At 40.4% G+C, this 18,408-nt stretch overlaps 1 protein-coding gene across 1 annotated transcript; it reads right to left on the minus strand.

Moving 5' to 3' along the window:
- Positions 1-4,950: 4,950 nt before the first annotated feature.
- Positions 4,951-5,907, minus strand: LOC130870347 (vomeronasal type-1 receptor 4-like). The gene has a single exon (XM_057763038.1). The coding sequence runs from the start codon at positions 5,905-5,907 to the stop codon at positions 4,951-4,953; it is 957 nt and encodes a 318-aa protein (XP_057619021.1).
- Between the last annotated feature and the right edge of the window lie 12,501 nt (positions 5,908-18,408).

Genomic DNA, 18,408 nt, shown 5'->3' on the forward strand with positions numbered 1-18,408 from the left:
GCCTCAAAAAAAAAAAAAAAAGGCTAGCTTGTGTGCCAGGGATAGACCCTGATCCCACTGCCCGGGGCCCCTCAGACCGACCAAGCTATACAACTGTCTCCTACATGCAGAGCTTCTAGTTCTGTCCCATGGGGACTCCACCGCTTTCTGTGTAGAGTTCGTGAGTTCCCATGAGTTTGGATCAGCTGTCTCTGTGGATTTCCCCATCATGATCTTGACCTTTCTTACTCATGTATTCCATCATTCCTCTCTTTGACACGATTCATAGAGGTCTGACTTAAATTTGGTTGTGGATCTCTGCATCTGGTCCCCTCAGTTACATCATGAAGGATCTATGATGACAAATTCATATATGGTCTTTGATTATCTTCATTCTTCTCTCTCTTTTTTTTTTAAAAAGTTATTTACTTGTATTTTATGTACATTGGTGTTTAGCCTGCATCTATGTCTGTGTGAGGTTGTGGGGTTTTCTGGAACAGGAGTTAGAGACAGTTGTGAGTTCCCACGTAGGTGCTAGGAATTGAACCTACATCCTCTGGAGAAACAGCCAACGCTCTTAACCACTGAGTCATGGCTCCAGCTCCTCATTCCTCAATCTTCCCCTAGCTCCTCCAAGATCTTTCACTCACTCCTTACAAGTTCAGGTTCTCTTAAATTGTTGGATGGTTCCAATTTGTGTTGTATAAGCTCCTGGTTGTACGGCCATCCACTGGAGAATGGTCAACTCACTAGGGCCACAGTCGTAAAGAATAATGTCTGTCTATCTCTATTAGAAGCCACCAACTATCAATAGCTTATTATTAAAGGGTAGGACTCATGATTGACCCTAAGTTAGGTGTTTTTCCCCAAGATTTCTTTACCACATGTACAATATCCTTACTGCATGTACAGCTGCAGGCCAGAAGAGGGCACCAGATTTCATTACAGATCGCTGTGAACTGCCATGGTGGCTGGTTATTGAACTCAGGATCTCTGGGAGAGCAGGCAGCTCTCTTAAGCCTGGCTGGGCCAACTCTCCAGCCCCCCATGCTGGAATTTTTAATTGTTTTGTTTTTGTGAAGGTCATCACAGCTGCTGTGAGTTCATATTTTCAACTGCCATTTCACTTCTAGGTGTCAGCACCCACATAGCTCTTCCTTATGATCCAGCTTTGTATCCTCAATGACTCTCCTTCACTCTTTCCTTTAGAGACAAGGTCTCCCATGGGACATGGGTATCATCAGTGCGGTTCTTCTGACTGCCGGGGAGGATCAGAAATCCTGATGTCTTCACATTCCTATTTCCGCAGCCACAAACACATGACCCTGTGCCTATGAGCTGTGGATCCCACTCAGGGCCTCAGGGCCTCATGCTTCTGCAGAAAGCATTATCTATCTATCTATCTATCTATCTATCTATCTATCTATCTATCTATCTATCATCTATCTATTATCTATCTATCTATTTATGTTTCTATCTATCTATCTATCTATCTATCTATCTATCTATCTATCTATCTATCTATGTGTCTATATATGTATCTATCTATCTATTATCTATCTATCTATCTATCTATCTATCTATCTATCTATCTATCTATCTATCTATCTATCTATCTATCTATCTATGTTTTTCTAGACAGGCTTTCTTTGTACCTTTGGTTGTAATGGAACCCATTCTCTAGACCAGGGAGGCCTCAAACTCACAGAGATCTGTATGCCTCAGCCTCCAGAATCCCTGGATTAAAGGTGTGTGCCACCGTGCCCGGCTTCAGAAAGCATTTTATGATCTATGTTTATGTGGAGCCCTTTGGATAAATATCAAAGAATGTTACAGCTGGGTGACAAAGTAGGTAGTTTTCTTCTTTTAGTTTATAGTTTTTATTTAAAGGGTTGTTTATTATTTCTGTGCATGGTTTCAGGACTGGCCATTCTTTATTGGAAACCTATTATGGAGGAGGGGTTTCATACCTGGAAAAAGGTAGCTATCCTTTTCCAAGCTGTCATCAGTTTCTGTAGTTTTCTTCCTGGGGTTGGGCTGTCTGCATGTTGTGTGTGTGTATATATTCCCATATTTATAAGCATTGATGGCACACACACTTATGTATTTGTGCATACATACACACATATTTATGTAATAATAATAATAAAGAAAAAGAAACTACAAACTTGAGAGTTGGAGGTCACGGGAGGGGTTTGAGGAAGAACAGCTGGGAGAGTGTGGAAGGAAGAAAGGGAGGAAGAAAGTGACGTCATTCTGACTGGGGTAAGATGAATTTCACTATAGTTTTGCATTTACTTGATGGCTAATGCATCTAAATATACATATACATGTAAAAAGTATACAATAAACAAACTTTTTAATTCAGTTTTTTCATCCACTATATTTTGATCATGTTTTCTCTTCCCTCAACTCATTTCAGATCCTCCCCTCGTCTCTGCCTAGAATTTTCTACTTGCATGTTGTATTACTTCATTTCTGCCCTTCCTCTTTCCCCTCCAATGCTTCTTATGTTCCTCTCCAGCTCCATCTGAGACTCATGATCTTGTCTTCTTCAGTTATTATTGTTACATATGCTCATTGACTCATTACTATTATTATTATTATTGTGAGACAGGGTTTCTTTGTGTAATACTGGATGCTCTGAAACTCACTCTGTAGACCAGTCTGGGCTCAAACACACAGAGATCTGCTTTCCCCTGCCTGTAGGGTACTGGGATTAAAGGTGTGCACCAGCACTGCCCTGCTGCTCATTGACCTTTTGTTTTCTGTGTTTTGAGATCTGCTGTTCATTTCAGTAGCTCATTCCTTGGTTGGGTTGTTTGATTTCCTTATTTAAGAGCTTTTTCTAACTTGGTTTATTCTTTATACATCCTCTATCAGTTGTATAGCTAGCAAAGGTTTTGTCCCATTCTGTGTGCTATCTCTTCATTTACTTTCCTTTGCTGTCAAGAAGCTTTTTACTTATCTGAGATCACGTTTGTCAATGGCTGACACTGGATGTCGAGGGTCTGGAGTCTTATTTAGAAAGCATTTCCTGTCTCTACATCCTGCAGTGTTTTCTCTTTATTTTTCTTAGAATGGTTTTAGAATACGGGGTCCTGTATCAAGATTTAAAATCTAATTGGGGATGATTTTTGGATGCAACATTTTTTTCTCTACCCATGGATCATCAGTCTTTATTTAATCATTGTCAAAGAGGTTGTTTCTTTCTACACTGCATTTTTGGCTTCTTGTGAATCAAGTGGTTGTTTCTTTGTGGGTTTATATGTCGGATGTCTGTTGTGGTGACCTGTGTGCTTTGTCCCTACGGACAAAATTATTCTCACCTAGGGACGAATCCCCTTCATTGTGGTACAATACAGAATGGTCAACACTGAAATATTATAGAAACAACAGAAACAGCCCTATCAGATTGTATCTATATCTCTTTGTGTGTATGTATATATATATGCATATATGTGTATGTAACAATAATAAGAAAAAATTGGTTATCAATTTGAGAGTGTATGGGAGGATATGAGAAGTAGGGTTTGAGAAAAGGTAGTTGGGAGAGGATGGAAGGAGAAAAGGCAGTGAGAAAGTGATGTAATTCTATTTCAATTAATTATTTTTTAAAAAGAAAAAATACAACAAATATTAAACAGCGAGGTTGATGATACTCCATGGGTGCAACTTCTGATATTTCCAGGTGATACAATACCATAGCCGATTCCCTCATCCACAGGCTCTTTAAACCTTCTGTCCTGCCTTCATCAATGTTCCCTGAACCTTAGGTGCAGAAGCTGTAATGCACATACAGCCACTGGGACTGGGCTTCACTATTCTGTATTTCGACTGGTTGTGGTTTTCTGTAATGATCTCCATTGTTACAAAGAGAAATTTCATTGATTCTGTGTGGGGACTACACTTATGAGGCCTGCATCCTACACAAAGAACTGTACACAACTAAGAAAAGTCAAGAGTGGGAGAAAGAGTCATCCCCAGGAAAGAGCATACCAATTGGTTATCCAATACCAAGTGGTCAGCCCCGAGTACATACATACATGCAACATTATAGCGACTGAGCAGGTAGTATTGATGTGTTTAGGGACACACACACACACAAACATACACAGACATGTATGTAACAATAATTAATTAAAAAAGAGGCCTTTAATTTGAGAACGTAAAAGGAGAGGCATTGACAGGAGGGTTTGAGGGGCAGAAAAGAAGGGGGAAAATGCTGCAGTTATATAATAATTTCAAAAATAGCAGAAATAACTAAAAACATACTGAAACAGTAAATTAAGACAGCGATGGTACTAGGACATCCACTATAGACCTGTCAGTTATAACACTAAAGAGTCCCACCCACAGCAGTACCTTAGGTAGGTAACAGTTAAGATAGGGAAATGTATTTGTTCAATGGTTAAAAGACATTCTTTAGGACAGAACACTTCACAAAAAACAACCCTAGCTCCAAAGGGTATTTTAATTTTTGATTAGAAGTATTTTAATAGAGAAAAATTTAGAAGTAGACTATTGTTCAAAATACTTAAAAAGAATTCATTTTTCCCATAGTGTCAACTTTAGTCGGCAGTAAATGTTGAAATTATTAAAATTATGAACACAAAGTTATATTCAAGAAAAAAAATGTTAGGGCTGGAGAGATGGCTCAGTGGTTAAGAGCATTGCCTGCTCTTCCAATGGTCCTGAGTTCAATTCCCAGCAACCACATGGTGGCTCACAACCATCTGGAATGTGGTCTGCCTCTTCTGGCCTGCAGGCATACAAGTAGACAGAATATTGTATACATATTAAATAAATACATTAAAAAAGAAAAATGCTAGCTCCTTGAATTTTAATAGCAATACAGAATGTCTGAGTTATAACTAGGTCATATCAGATATTTGAGGTCCACATTCAAATTCTTCATTCTCATGGGAATCATTAAGAAGTGTTCAAACCTGAGAAACTATGGGTTTCAGTTCAGCCATGGCGTGCACGTTGAAAACAGGTCATTCTCAGTGCTGAAAAGGAAGAAGTGAAGTGCAAAATGAGTTTATTATTCTTCATTATTAAAAAAGGGCAGATGGTTGGATAGCATGTTGCCCAAAATGCATTCATTGCCTCCAATCTTGAAATTTTTGTTTGTGCATAAAACCCATAAAGGGTGATGAAATTGTTCAACCAATACAAGATCACAAAACAGCTCACCAGCAGCAAGATGCTGTGAGTGGCTCTGAGCTCAGGAGATTGCTGGCTGGAGAGGCTTGTGCTGCGGAGATACTGGGCTCTCTTGCGGTGTCTGTAGAGGAGAATTACCATGTACAGGCTGGTCCACATCATGATGGTCACATATAAGAGATCGTGCATGAATATGATACTCAAAAATGATCCTGAATTTTTGTTCCCAAAATTCTTGTTTTGACAGTAAGCATGTGAAAATCCATGTCCAACTTTTGTAGAATTGGTTTTGGCTATTACCATTCCAACCATATATCCATAGATGGCCAGGTTAATGAGCCAGGAGCAAAGTAAAAAAGAAAACGTCCACGTTGAGAGTTTGTGCTTAAGCCAAACCCACTGAGAATTACTGGGAGTCACGGTGACGGCTTGAAATGTGCTTAGAATACAGGTGGTACTGATGGACAGACCACGGGAAATTCTGTATATACATATAACAACCTTACAGCCGATATCATCCAGAAAATTGGGTACGTCAAACGTTGCCACGATATCTGGTATCAACGTGAATATGATCGTCACCATATTAGCTATTGTCAGGTGCATGAAAAACAGATCTATCAACTTCTTAAAATGAGGCTTAAAGAAGAAAATGTAAATGTATAAAATGAACAGTGATGTGTTCCCTATGACACCAACACATAACTGAGATATGAGAAAGACACTCAAGACAGAATTACTCATAAACATGATGTTCATCAGATGTGTTAGGCCTGGAGTGACAGGTAAATGGACTGTATCATAAATTTATTTTTGAAACGGCAATTGTGGGAAAATTAATGATTGCCAGCTCAGGAGCAGAGGTGATAAATGATGAAATGTCCAACTTATTTCCTTTCTTCTTTTCTTCTTTTCTTCTTTTCTTTCTTTCTTTCTTTCTTTCTTTCTTTCTTTCTTTCTTTCTTTCTTTCTTTCTTTCTTTCTTTCTTTCTTTCTTTTTTGTCTTTTTGGACAAGGTTTTTCCAAGTATCACTGGCCGTTCTGGAACTTGCTCTGTATCCCAGGCTGGTCTTGACCTCACAGATTCACCTACCTCTGGCTCTTCAGTGCTGGAATAAGAGACCTGTGCCCCACCGCCTGGAGAAATGTCCAAATCCTTTCATGTTAGGTCCACAGATGACCTCTTAGCAACTGCATTCCAGGTATTCTTGACCATCTTAGAGGATAGAATAAAGTGTTGGAAAGTAGGCAGTAGAATCCACCCGATATCCTGAACACTGTTTTGTCAGGATGAAGGATGTGTTGACCTAGGTGAAAGCCAAATTTGCATGTTATAAGAATTTTAAAAGTTATGTATTTTTGTGTATGGGCACCTTGCGTGTATGTCTGTACACTATATGATTGCCTGGGAATCGAACCCTGGCACTCTGGAAGAGCAATAACAGTCTTTAACTGTGAAACCATCCCTCCAAGCCCCAGGAATTTTCATTCATCAGTTGATATTGTTTCCATGTTTAAAATAATATTTGTTTCTAACACATATATAGTAACATGCATATTTGAACATCAGTGTTTTGGCTGCAGATACGTTTCTGTAGCTTAGTGATGAGTAAATACTCAGACTTTTCATGTGGGACTCTGCCTCTCATTTCACCTTACAGGGTAACCAGCACGTCCTGAAGCATTTCTTTTCATTTTGTCTATTTCGCTGACAACTTAGAGCTGAGCTGCTGATATGCAGACAGTGACAGCAAGGGTGAGACTGTGTATCCCACAGTGTTGAGCACATCTTCACAAAAGTGTGCTTCCTGTGAGATTTGGTCATGAAAACAGTCAGGCTGATTCTGGCTGATAACCCCACTGTAACAAAGAGTTATATATTTTGCAACACCTGAATTACATTTTGGATTAGAAGATTCTTCTGTTTTGCTATTGCAGAAGCAGAGATCTCAGGTCCACAGTTACACAGAGAGTAGCAAAGACATGATACTCATGAAGTTTGACCTTAAATTTTACAACATAGTGATATCACCCATGTTCAATGGATTTGGGGAAGTTTTACTGTATATTAATTTTAGACCCATTCCTCCACTGATCTAATTATTTCTGTCACCTGAAATACAAACCTTTTTCTTTGGCAGACATCTATGGATTTCTTAGCAGTCTCTTTTATTCTGACAAGGTCTATTAGACTTTTCTCAGTGTGCCGTCTGAATTTCTCCATGCACCACAAATCGCTACCTTGACACGAGTCCCTACCATAGCCAAGGTATTTATTATGAGTGACCAACATTTAAATTACTTCGTGAATTCCACTACACAGAGATATTGTTCTTCCCCAATCTCAGTTATTCATTATATCAGTGTTCAACTTGTTTCATGACTTGTCATTGTTTGCCACTGTCACAAATTATATAGTTAGACTGCACCCGCCTTCTTCTAAGCTTTGAAAACACATCTCATCTCTACTGTGCCATATGGCTTTTGCTGACCCACATTTATTTCTTGCATCATTCACATTTTCCCAAGTGTTATCCTGGATTGATTGTCATTCTCCTCACCGTTCACCAGAAATTTGTTTTCTGTTCATCTTTTCTCCTTGCTCTGTATCTCCCCTTAAATGCCTTTACTTTTCATAATTTTGTTACTCAGCACGGTCCTGAAAATCCCCTCCATGTTACTGCAATTTTTTTTCCTGAAAAAATAAGAGTTCTGGGATAAAATGCCAAGCTGTTATCTGAACCCTGATGAAACAGATTTACACTATGACTTGCACAGGAAGATGCTATCAATGAAACGTGGAATCTAAAAAGATTATCATGCACTATTTTTGACATTCAAAAATATAAAACTACAAGATTGTGGTGGCACAGTTCTTTATTCCTAGCCTTTGAGAGACAGACACAGGTGGATGTCAGTGAGGTTGAGGTCAGCTTGATCTACAAAGTGAGTTTCAGGACAGTTCGTGGTACACAGAGAAACCCTGTCTCAAAAACAAGGAAAACAGAAACAAAAAAGAAATGGAAATTTGAATACTGAGGAATAGTCATATTCCTAAACAGCAGAGCACCTGCTATGTATATGTAAAAAGATGTGAAGCATTTAAAACAAGTGTTATCATACTTAATATAATACATAAGTCACATCTTCAAAAATAAAAGTATAATAAAAATTAACCTTAGCAAAGCTATAGATGCATTAAAAACAGAGAAATAAACTATCCAGTTGTATAAAAATTTTGTAAGTAATCAAACATAACAGCGATAATCTTAATGCAGTCACATTCACAGTCCACAAAATACAGATGACACATAGTATTTTGAATAGGCTATTTGAATTTTACTGAGAGCAAAACAGGAAGTGTTCTCTTTTTCCTTTCTGTGAATGAAACCGTCAGCATGTTGGCACATTGAAGGAGAATGAAAAAATCCACATTCTGTTCGAGTGCTAAAAGATTCACCATTTACACCAGTTCAAATATATCAAGCACAATGGAGAGATTAAAGTTCCCTTGTGCAAGTGATGATCAGTGCACAGCTAGAGTGTCACAATGAAAATGGGAAACATTAGTCTTTACAGCATTGCTTACATTGTATATGGATTCGATTCTATTTAAGAAAGATGCAAAATTAAAAAAATGGAAGAACATTTTCAAACTAGAAGAAAATTTTCACCTTAAGTAAATTTTATTTCACAAAAGAAATGCTAAGGGGACACACTACATGCAATCATCCAACTTTTGCAGCAACATTAAACTTAAATTTGAGAATAAAAATACACAGATATCATGTATAGATTTTCAATCTTAGAACCTTAGATGAGGCATAAGGATCAGAAGCAATATGATGGCATTTTTTTCAAGACAGGGTTTCTCTGTGTAGCCCTGACTGTCGTGGAGCTCACTCTGTAGACAGGACTGGTTTTGAACTCACTGAGACACCTTGCCTCTCTCTGCCTTCCAGTGCTGGAAGTCAAAGTGTTTGTCACCATCTCCACCTTGATGGGAAATCTTACCAATGGCTTCTTGCAGTTAACCAAGCGAAGAGATAAAAGAGGAAATGAGATACAAAAATTTGAGCTAGAGAACCTGGAGAGATGGCTCAGTGGTAAAGAACACAGGCTGCGCTTTCAGAGTATCCAGGTTCATTCCCAGCACCCACATAGCAACTCATAACTGTCTGTACCTCCATTTCCAGGGGATCTGACAATCTCACCCAGACATGAAAGCAGGCAAAGCACCAATAAACATAAAATAAAAATTAAACAAATTATATAAAAAGAAAAAATCTTAAAAATGTAAGCTGGAGAACTGATCGCCTCAGTGTAACAAAACTGCACAGTTACAGGACAGCAGCAATCGTTTGCCATGCGGCACGTAGGAATTGAGAAGGCAATGTGACTGTATAACCAATGTCAAAGAAAGGATCATCAATGGTCTAGTTTGCTGTTAGACTAAATTTTATGTCTATCATGCTGTGTTATAGAGAAACTTAGTAGGGCTGGAGAGATGACTCTGAGATCAAAGTGTTTGTCATGCGAGCACTGGAAAGTGAGCTCAAACACCAAGCACCGATGCAAAGGCTGAGTGTGGTGGGTTAGACAGGCTGGTGACAGGTGGATCCCCGAAGCCCATCGAGCAGCTGATTGAGCCAACTGATGTGCTCCAGGCGGAATGAGAGATCCTGTCTCAAAAAAATTAGGAGGAGGTAGAGGAAGGCACATGATATAGTGTCTCTCCTGTACACACATGAACAAGCGATCACACAGTCGCATACATGCATATACCACACACAAAAGAAAGCGAAAAACTCCCAATTCCCATCATGTTAAAAACAAATGAATATCTTGGCAATGACAGAATGAAAAAAGTCCATTATGAAAATGAACCGTAGAGTGTCTCTTGTAGAAATGTGTGTGTGAAATAGATAAAAGACGTTAGGAAACAATGGAATTATATTGAAAGAATTTCAGATGAAATCTAAAATAAAGGAGCTGAATAAATAAAATCAGAACAATAGCAAGCAACAGAAATATACAAGAAACATAAAGCCAAGGCCACCACCTTGAAGGGAATACTGCAGCACTGCTCTGTGAGACTGCACTGTTGTCCGGGAGGAAAGACAGAGACTCGGACAGAATGCTGCATACAGCGTCTGGAAAACGGCAAAGGCATCTTCAAAGATTATGTTATGACTTCCTAGGCCGATAAGGGGCTTTAAGAGAAATGTGCAAAATCCTATAAGATGTAAGGTCCGAATTCTAAAATGTCATAGATGGGCAATATTCTCACGAGATTGAATCATTGGCCAGATCAGATAAAAAAGTCTTAACAAAGAATGAAAATGGTGGCTTGAGATGTCTCAGTGGTTAAGAGTACTGGCTGGTCTACCTGAGAGCCTGGCTTTGATTACCAACACCACACAGATGCCCTTAATTGTCTGTAATACCAGTTCTAGGGTATCAGACATCTCAGACTGTTTTCCTGGGGAATTGCACCCATGTCATGCACAGGGATACATGCAGTCAAATCACCACACAATAATATACATGAATAAAAATTAAAAGCAAAAAACGGTAAAAGGATATGAAGATCAAGAGAAGTAGTGTACAGAAAAATAATAAAGGAGATAGACTAAACTGACAGAGACATAGGGAAAATATAAATCTAAAAACAAAACAAAACACCCAACGTGTATGGATGGTATACGAGGGGAGAAGAGAGCAACAATGGAAAGGTTGCCATACCTCCCTCCTAGTCTGAGTGCTGAGGCTGAGAAGTCTTATTCAGGGCAGTGTGAATCCCACAGCCACGAAGCATCATAGCAAGAAGTGTCTTGGAAAGGCTGCCTAGCAGGAGCTATGACTAAATAAGGGGCAAGATAAGAGGACTCTTCTTCCCAGTGGACACAGACCAGCTTGTCACCAGTGGCGCCAGTGACCTTGTTAACTGTGCATCATTCTGATGCACTCCAAGGAAAATTTCACTCTCCCAATACAATGTGGGTCCCATGGTAATTGACTAAACCAACTAAATAAGAATGCAGTCTCTGTCTGAAGATGTGTGTGCATTTTCCCAAGTTGAACTACATCAGAAAGGAAACTTTACAATCTAGGAAATCATTAAAAGTTTTCATGTAGCTGTGGAAATTATCGCAGCCATTATCATCTGATGCCAGGAAAGTCTACACTTCCCTGTTGGTGTCTCCAAAGGCCCACTGTTCATTCACAACTGTATTGTTCAACCTTCACATCTTTGTGCAATTTCTCTTGCTACTGATTTCTAGTTTTATTGCACTATTATCTGAGAAGGTACAGGTAATTACAATGGTTCTTTTGTCTTCCTTCCTTCCTTCCTTCCTTCCTTCCTTCCTTCCTTCCTTCCTTCTTTACTTCCTTCCTTCTTTCCTTCCTTCCTATTTTATTTTATTTTTTGAGACAAGATATCTCTGTGGAACATCCCTGGTCATCCTGGAACTTCTGTAGATCAGGCTGCCCTTGAACTCACATGATCCACCTGCTTCTCCCTCTTGAGTCCTGGCTTAAAGACATGCACAACCTCTGCCAGGCTCTTTTGTATTTCCTTAAAATATTATTTTAATTTATGTATTCAAAAGTTTTTGGCATGTTAGTCTTGGCCACACATGCATGCAATGCTCACAAAGACATGGATAGGGCATTGGAATCCCTGGAACTGGAGTTACAGATGATAATGAACCATCATGTAGGTCCTGGGACTCAGTCTAGCCAGGGTCCTCTGGAATAGCAGCAGTGCTCTTAAACTTTGGGCAATATTAGTTTTTTTTTTTTTATGTAGGCACTTAATGCTATGAACTTGCTTCTTAGAACTGCCTTCATTGTGTCCCTAAGTTTGGGTATGCTGTGTATTCATTTTCCATCAGTTCTGATACATTTTAAATTTCCTTCTTGATTTATGTCAACTCAGTTTTCATCCAGTTGTTCAGTTTCTATTAGTTATTTTCTTGAGACAAGGTCTGTTAATGTAATTCTGGCTACCCTGGAACTTGCTGTATAGACCAGGCTGGCCGTGAACTCACAGAGAGATCCTCCTGCCTCTGCCTTCTGAGTTCTGGAATTAAAGGAGTGCACCACCATGGGTTGGCCCTAATTTTCACGACTTAGTATACCTTGTGTTGCTTATTTTGTTGATATCCATCTTTAATCTATGGTGGTCAGATAGTATGCAGGGTGTTATGTTAATTTACTTATATCTGTGGAGGCTTGCTTGGTTTCCAGATATGCAGTCAATTTTGGAGAATGTTTCACGAGCTACTGAGGAGAAAGCATATTCTTTTGTGTTTGGACGAAATGCTCTGTAGCTATCTGTTATGTCCATTTGATTTATGATGTCATTTAACTCTAGAATTTGTCTTTTTAAATTTGTCTGGGAGACCTGCATATTGCTCAAAGTAGGCTATTGAAGTCACCCACTAGGACTGTGTGAGGGGCACTATGAGATTTAAAATGTAGTAGCATTACTTTTATGACCTTGAGTGCCCTTGTATTTGTTGCATACATGTAGATTTGCAATATCCACTTGGTGGATTTTCCCCTTGATGAGTATGTAGTGTCCTTCCCTATCTATTCTGATTAGTATTCATTTGAAGTATCTTTTGTCAGATATTAAAATACTTATGCATGCTTGCTTCTAGGGTTCATTTTCTTGGAATACCCTTTCTCATCATTTTATTTTATTTTATATGTGTGAAACAAAGGATATCAGAATTTTACTTTTTATTATAAGATTTCTAGTACTATTTGGCCTTTGATCAAGGCACATGAATTTATTTGGCAACATATTGTCATAGAGTCAAAATACAACTCAAAATACGTACTAGATATGCCTACCAGCTGAGCCCTACACAACAGTAGATACCAAGTCTGAGCCCTCTTCAATATCTTTTTTAGACACAATTTCTTTATTGAGTCTTTGAAAATTTCAAATCATGAACTCTAATATTTCTCACCTCCCGGTTCCTCTATATCCTCTCCTCATCCCTGCAGTGACCCTGACTAAGAGATATTTAAAAAAACCAAAAAAAAAAAAAAGAAAACAAAAAACCAAAAACAAATTAAAACTAACAAAGAACAACAAGAACAGAGCAAATAAAAAAAATCCCCAAATCTCTTCAATTCTCCTTCTTTTCCAGTTTCTCCAACACCTCTTCATTCATCCTGGTTGCATTAGGAGTTGGCATGTTACATAGTATATACCATGTTTTCCTAATCAGCTTTTCTAGCAAATGTTCATTGCAATGAGTCACTGGACTGGTTCAAGGCCTCTGGTTTTTGGCACACTGTCGTCACTGGATTCTACCTGAAACTCCTCTGGGGCATGCCAGAGCCACACCTAGTCATAGACATCCTGCGGGTACAATTCCTTAGGACCAATCCCTTCAAGAGCTTCAGCTGACCCTAGATGGGGTAGATGTTAGGGTGGGCCAACTCAAGACCCAGCTGTGGGTCTGGGTGGTAGCTGAGCTGGACAAACCAGGCCACTGGGACTGCCCACCTCAGAGGAGGGGGCAGAGCCAGCTACCCTATGCCTTTGCCCTCAGGGTCAGTTCTCTTTCACTTGTGGTACGGGGTTTGTCCATCTCTCCCAGTGCACGGACTGACTCTCCTATGAGGGTCGGGGCCAGCTCTCTTGCTGCAGGGTCCAGCGAGAGGCAGGGCTAGTAAGGGTGGGGCATGCTCAGCTTGGACCTCTGATTTCACCACCCACGCTTTCTATGGCCTCCTGAGGTGACACAGGCCAGAGACATCAACAGACCCTAGCTGCAGGTGGACCACCTACCCAGACATGGCCCTTGGCAACAAATTGGGCCGGATGACCTCCTGGCTCCAGGTGGAAGCACTGGCCACTTATCAGGATGGCTCGGGTAGTGCCACGGTCCCGGACACCAACATGGTCACAGGTTGCGGCTTCAACCCCGGGCTTCCATGTGACTTTTCGTACTTCAACACAGACCTCAGCATGATGGGACCATGAACCTAGACATGGCCCTCAGCTGCAGCTCTCGTCCACAAGTCACCATGGCATTGGGTAGAAGCACAGGTCACTCAGATCTGAATGATCCCAGCTGAATCATGGCGCTCAGATCCCGACAAGGCCAGAGTTTTTGACCTATACTCTGGGCCTCCATGTGGTCACAGACTTCAACATAGACCCTAACTGTGGTAGGAACACATATTCAGACAAGGTCTTTGGAACCACCCCGGGTCTAGATATCACCGGGGCCCCGGTGGTACCGTGGTCATTGGACACCAACACAGTCCCAGATGACAGCCCTGGGAATCAGCATAGCCCTCAATGGCAACAGGAGCCATGGACATCAACACAGACCCTGGCGGCATTGGGGTCACGGACACAGGCATGGCACCCAGTTCCAGCCCTGGCCTGGATGCCAGCACGGCACCAGGTAGTAGCATGTGCCACTCACATCTGTATGGCCCTGATTGCATCATGGCCTCTGGGCACCAACATGGTCACAGGTGGCTGTTCTGATCACAGGCCACCACATGGCCTTTGGTTGTAACAAGAACCACAGATGTTGTCTCAGACCCTGGCTGCTATATGAACAGAGAGCTAGATGTGGCCCTTGGCAGCAGTAGTGTTGTTGAACAACACCAAGACCCCGGGTGCAGCACAGGCCACTCAGACCAGTGTGGCTCTGGTTGTGGCCCAGCCTGCAGACACCAACAAGGCCACAGGTTGAGGCCCAGACCACGTGCCATTTCTTCCTGCTGTTCTGGAACTCATTGCTGAGATCTCTCTAATTTTTTTTTTATGTAGGAACTTAGTGCTGTGAACTTGCTTTCACAGAACCACCTTCATTGTGTCCCATAAGGTTGGGTATGCTGTGTATTCATTTTCATTCAGTTCTAACAAATTTTAAATTTCCTTCTTGATTTTTGTCTTAACTCATTTTTAATTCAGTTGTTCAGTTTCCATTAATTTTTTTTTAGACAAGGTCTGTTAATGTAATTCTGGCTGTCCTGGGAGAAACAGCACCCAAAAAACGTATACTGCAAGAAATTATTAAACTCAGGGCTGCAGCGATGAAATAGAAACAACAACAAAAACACAATCAGTGAAATGAAGAGTTGATTCTTTGAAAACAATCAACAAGATTGACAAACTTGTAGCCAAAGTATTGAAATGATGGAGAGAAAAGAACAAAATTAATAAAATTAGAGTTGAGGGGCTAGGGCGAGAGAGATTGCCCAAAGGTTAAGAGCACTGCTACTATTCCAGAGGACCCTGCCTTGATTGAGTCCCAGGACCTACATGGTGGTTCACAACCATCTGTAACTCCAGTTCCAGGGGGTCCACTGCCCTCTTCTGGCCTCTGTGAGCATTGCATGCAAGTGCGGCAAAGACCTACATGCTAAAAACATTTAAACACATAAAATAAAATAATAATGATATTTTAAAAAAGAAATATAAGAGAACCAGGCAGTGGTGGTGCACGGCTTTAATCCCAGAAGTCAGGAGGCGGATCTCTGTGAGTCGAGGCCAGTCTGGTCTACAGAGAGATTTCCAAGACCAACAGGACTGTTATCCAAAGAAACCCTGTCTTGAAAGAAAGAGAGAAAGACAGAGACAGAGAGACAGAGAGAAGGAGGGATGAAGAAAGGAAGGGAGAAACGGAGGGAGAAATGGAAGGAGAAAGGGAGGGAGAAAGAGGGAAAGACAGAGAAAGAAATCTATAAAGGCTGTGATAATTTCCACAGCTGAGTGAAAACTTTTAATGATATTCTAGATTATAGAGTCCTTTCTGATGTAATTCAACTTGGGAAAATCACACACATATTCAGACAGAGACTGCATTCTTATTTAGTTGGTTTAGTCAATTACCATGGGATCCACATTGTATTGAGAGAGTGAAATTTTCCTTGGAGTGCATCAGAATGATGCACAGTTAACAAGGCCACTGGTGCCACTGTTGACAAGCTGGTCCGTGTCCACTGGGAAGAAGAGTCCTCTTATCTTGTCCCGTATTTAGTCATGGCTCCTGCTAGGCAGCTTTTCCAAGACACTTCTTGCCTATGAGACTTTGTGCCTGTGGGATTCACACTGCCCTGAATAAGACTTAGCAGCCTCAGCACTCAGACTGGGAGGGAGGTATGGCAACCTTTCCATTGTTGCTCTCTTCTCCCCCCAGACCCCTATCCCGTCTACCATCCCTACACTTTGGGTGTTTTGATTTGTTTTTAGATTTATATTTCACCTACTTCTCTGTCAATTTAGTCTATCCCCTTTGTTATTTTTCTGTACACTACTTCTCTTGATCTTCATAAATACTTTTACCGTTTTTTTGCTTTTAATTTTTATTCATGTATATTATTGTGTGGTGATTTGCCTGCGTGTATCTCTGTGCGCCACATGAGTGCAATGCCCCAATAAAACAGTCTGAGATGCCTGATGCCCTAGAACTGGTATTACAGACAATTAAGGGCATCTGTGTGGTATTGGTAACCAAAGTCAGGCTCTCAGGTAGACCAACCAGTACTCTTAACCACTGAGACATTTCAAGCCCCCATTTTCATTCTTCATTAAGACATTTCATATGATCTAGTCAATGATTCAATCTCATGAGAATATTGCCCATCTATGACATTTTAGAATTGTAAAATCTTTGGAGGGACGTTACATCTTAGAGGATTTTGCACGTTCCTCTTAAAACCTAGGTAGTCATAACATAATCTTTGAAGATGCCTTTGCCGTTTTCCAGACGCTGTATGCAGCACTCTGTCCGAGTCTCTGTCTTTCCTCCCGGACAACAGTGCAGTCTCACAGAGCAGTGCTGCAGTGTTCCCTTCAAGGTGGTGGCCTTGGCTTTATGTTTCCTGTATATTTCTGTTGCTTGCTATTGTTCTGATTTTATTTATTCAGCTCCGTTATTTTAGATTTCATCTGAAATTCTTTCAATATATTTCCATTGTTTCCTAACGTCTTTTATCTATTCACACACACATTTCTACAAGAGACACTCATCAGTTCATTTTCATAATGGGCTGTTTTCATTCTGTCATTGCCAAGATATTAATTTGTTTCTAACATGATGGGAATTGGGAGTTTTTCACTTTCTGTTGTGTGAGGTATATGCACGTATGTGACTGTGTGATCGCTTGTTCGTGTGTGTACAGGACAGACACTGATATCATGTGCCTTCCTCTACCTTCTCCTAATTTTTTTGAGACAGGATCTCTCATTCCGCCTGGAGCACATCAGTTGGCTCAATCAGCTGCTCGATGGGCTTCGGGGATCCACCTGTCACCAGCCTGTCTAACCCACCACACTCAGCCTTTGCATCGGTGCTTGGTGTTTGAGCTCACTTTCCAGTGCTCGCATGACAAACACTTTGATCTCAGAGTCATCTCTCCAGCCCTACTAAGTTTCTCTATAACACAGCATGATAGACATAAAATTTAGTCTAACAGCAAACTAGACCATTGATGATCCTTTCTTTGACATTGGTTATTCAGTCACATTGGCTTCTCAATTCCTATGTTCCGCATGGCAAACGATCTTTGCTTTCCCATAACTGTGCAGTTTTGTTACACTGAGGCGATCAGTTCTCCAGCTTAATATTTTTAAAGATTTTCATTTTAAATAATTTGTTTAATTTTTGTTTTATGTCCATTGGTGCTTTGCCTGCATTCATGTCTGGATGAGATTGTCAGATCCCCTGGAAATGGAGGTACAGACAGTTATGAGTTGCTATGTGGGTGCTGGGAATGAACCTGGATACTCTGAAAGCGCAGCCTGTGTTCTTTACCACTGAGCCAACTCTCCAGGTTCTCTAGCTCAAATTTTTGTATCCCATTTTCTCTTTTATCTGTTCGCTTGGTTAACTGCAAGAAGCCATTGGTAAGATTTCCCATCAAGGTGGGGATGGTGACAAACACTTTGACTTACAGCACTGGAAGGCAGAGAGAGGCAAGGTGTCTCAGTGAGTTCAAAACCAGTCCTGTCTACAGAGTGAGCTCCATGACAGTCAGGGCTACACAGAGAAACCCTGTCTTGAAAAAAATGCCATCATCTTCCTTCTGATCGTTTTGCCTCATCTAATGTTCTCAGCTTGAATATGTATAAATGATAATTGTATATTTTTATTCTCAATTTTGAGTTTTATGCTACTGCAGATGTTGGTTGACTGCATGTATAAGTGTGTCCTCTTAGCATTTCTTTTGTGAAAGAAAACTTATTTATGATAAAAATTTTCTTTTAGTTTG

Source organism: Chionomys nivalis, chromosome 2 (assembly GCF_950005125.1).
Source record: "Chionomys nivalis chromosome 2, mChiNiv1.1, whole genome shotgun sequence".
Lineage (NCBI taxonomy): Eukaryota > Metazoa > Chordata > Mammalia > Rodentia > Cricetidae > Chionomys > Chionomys nivalis.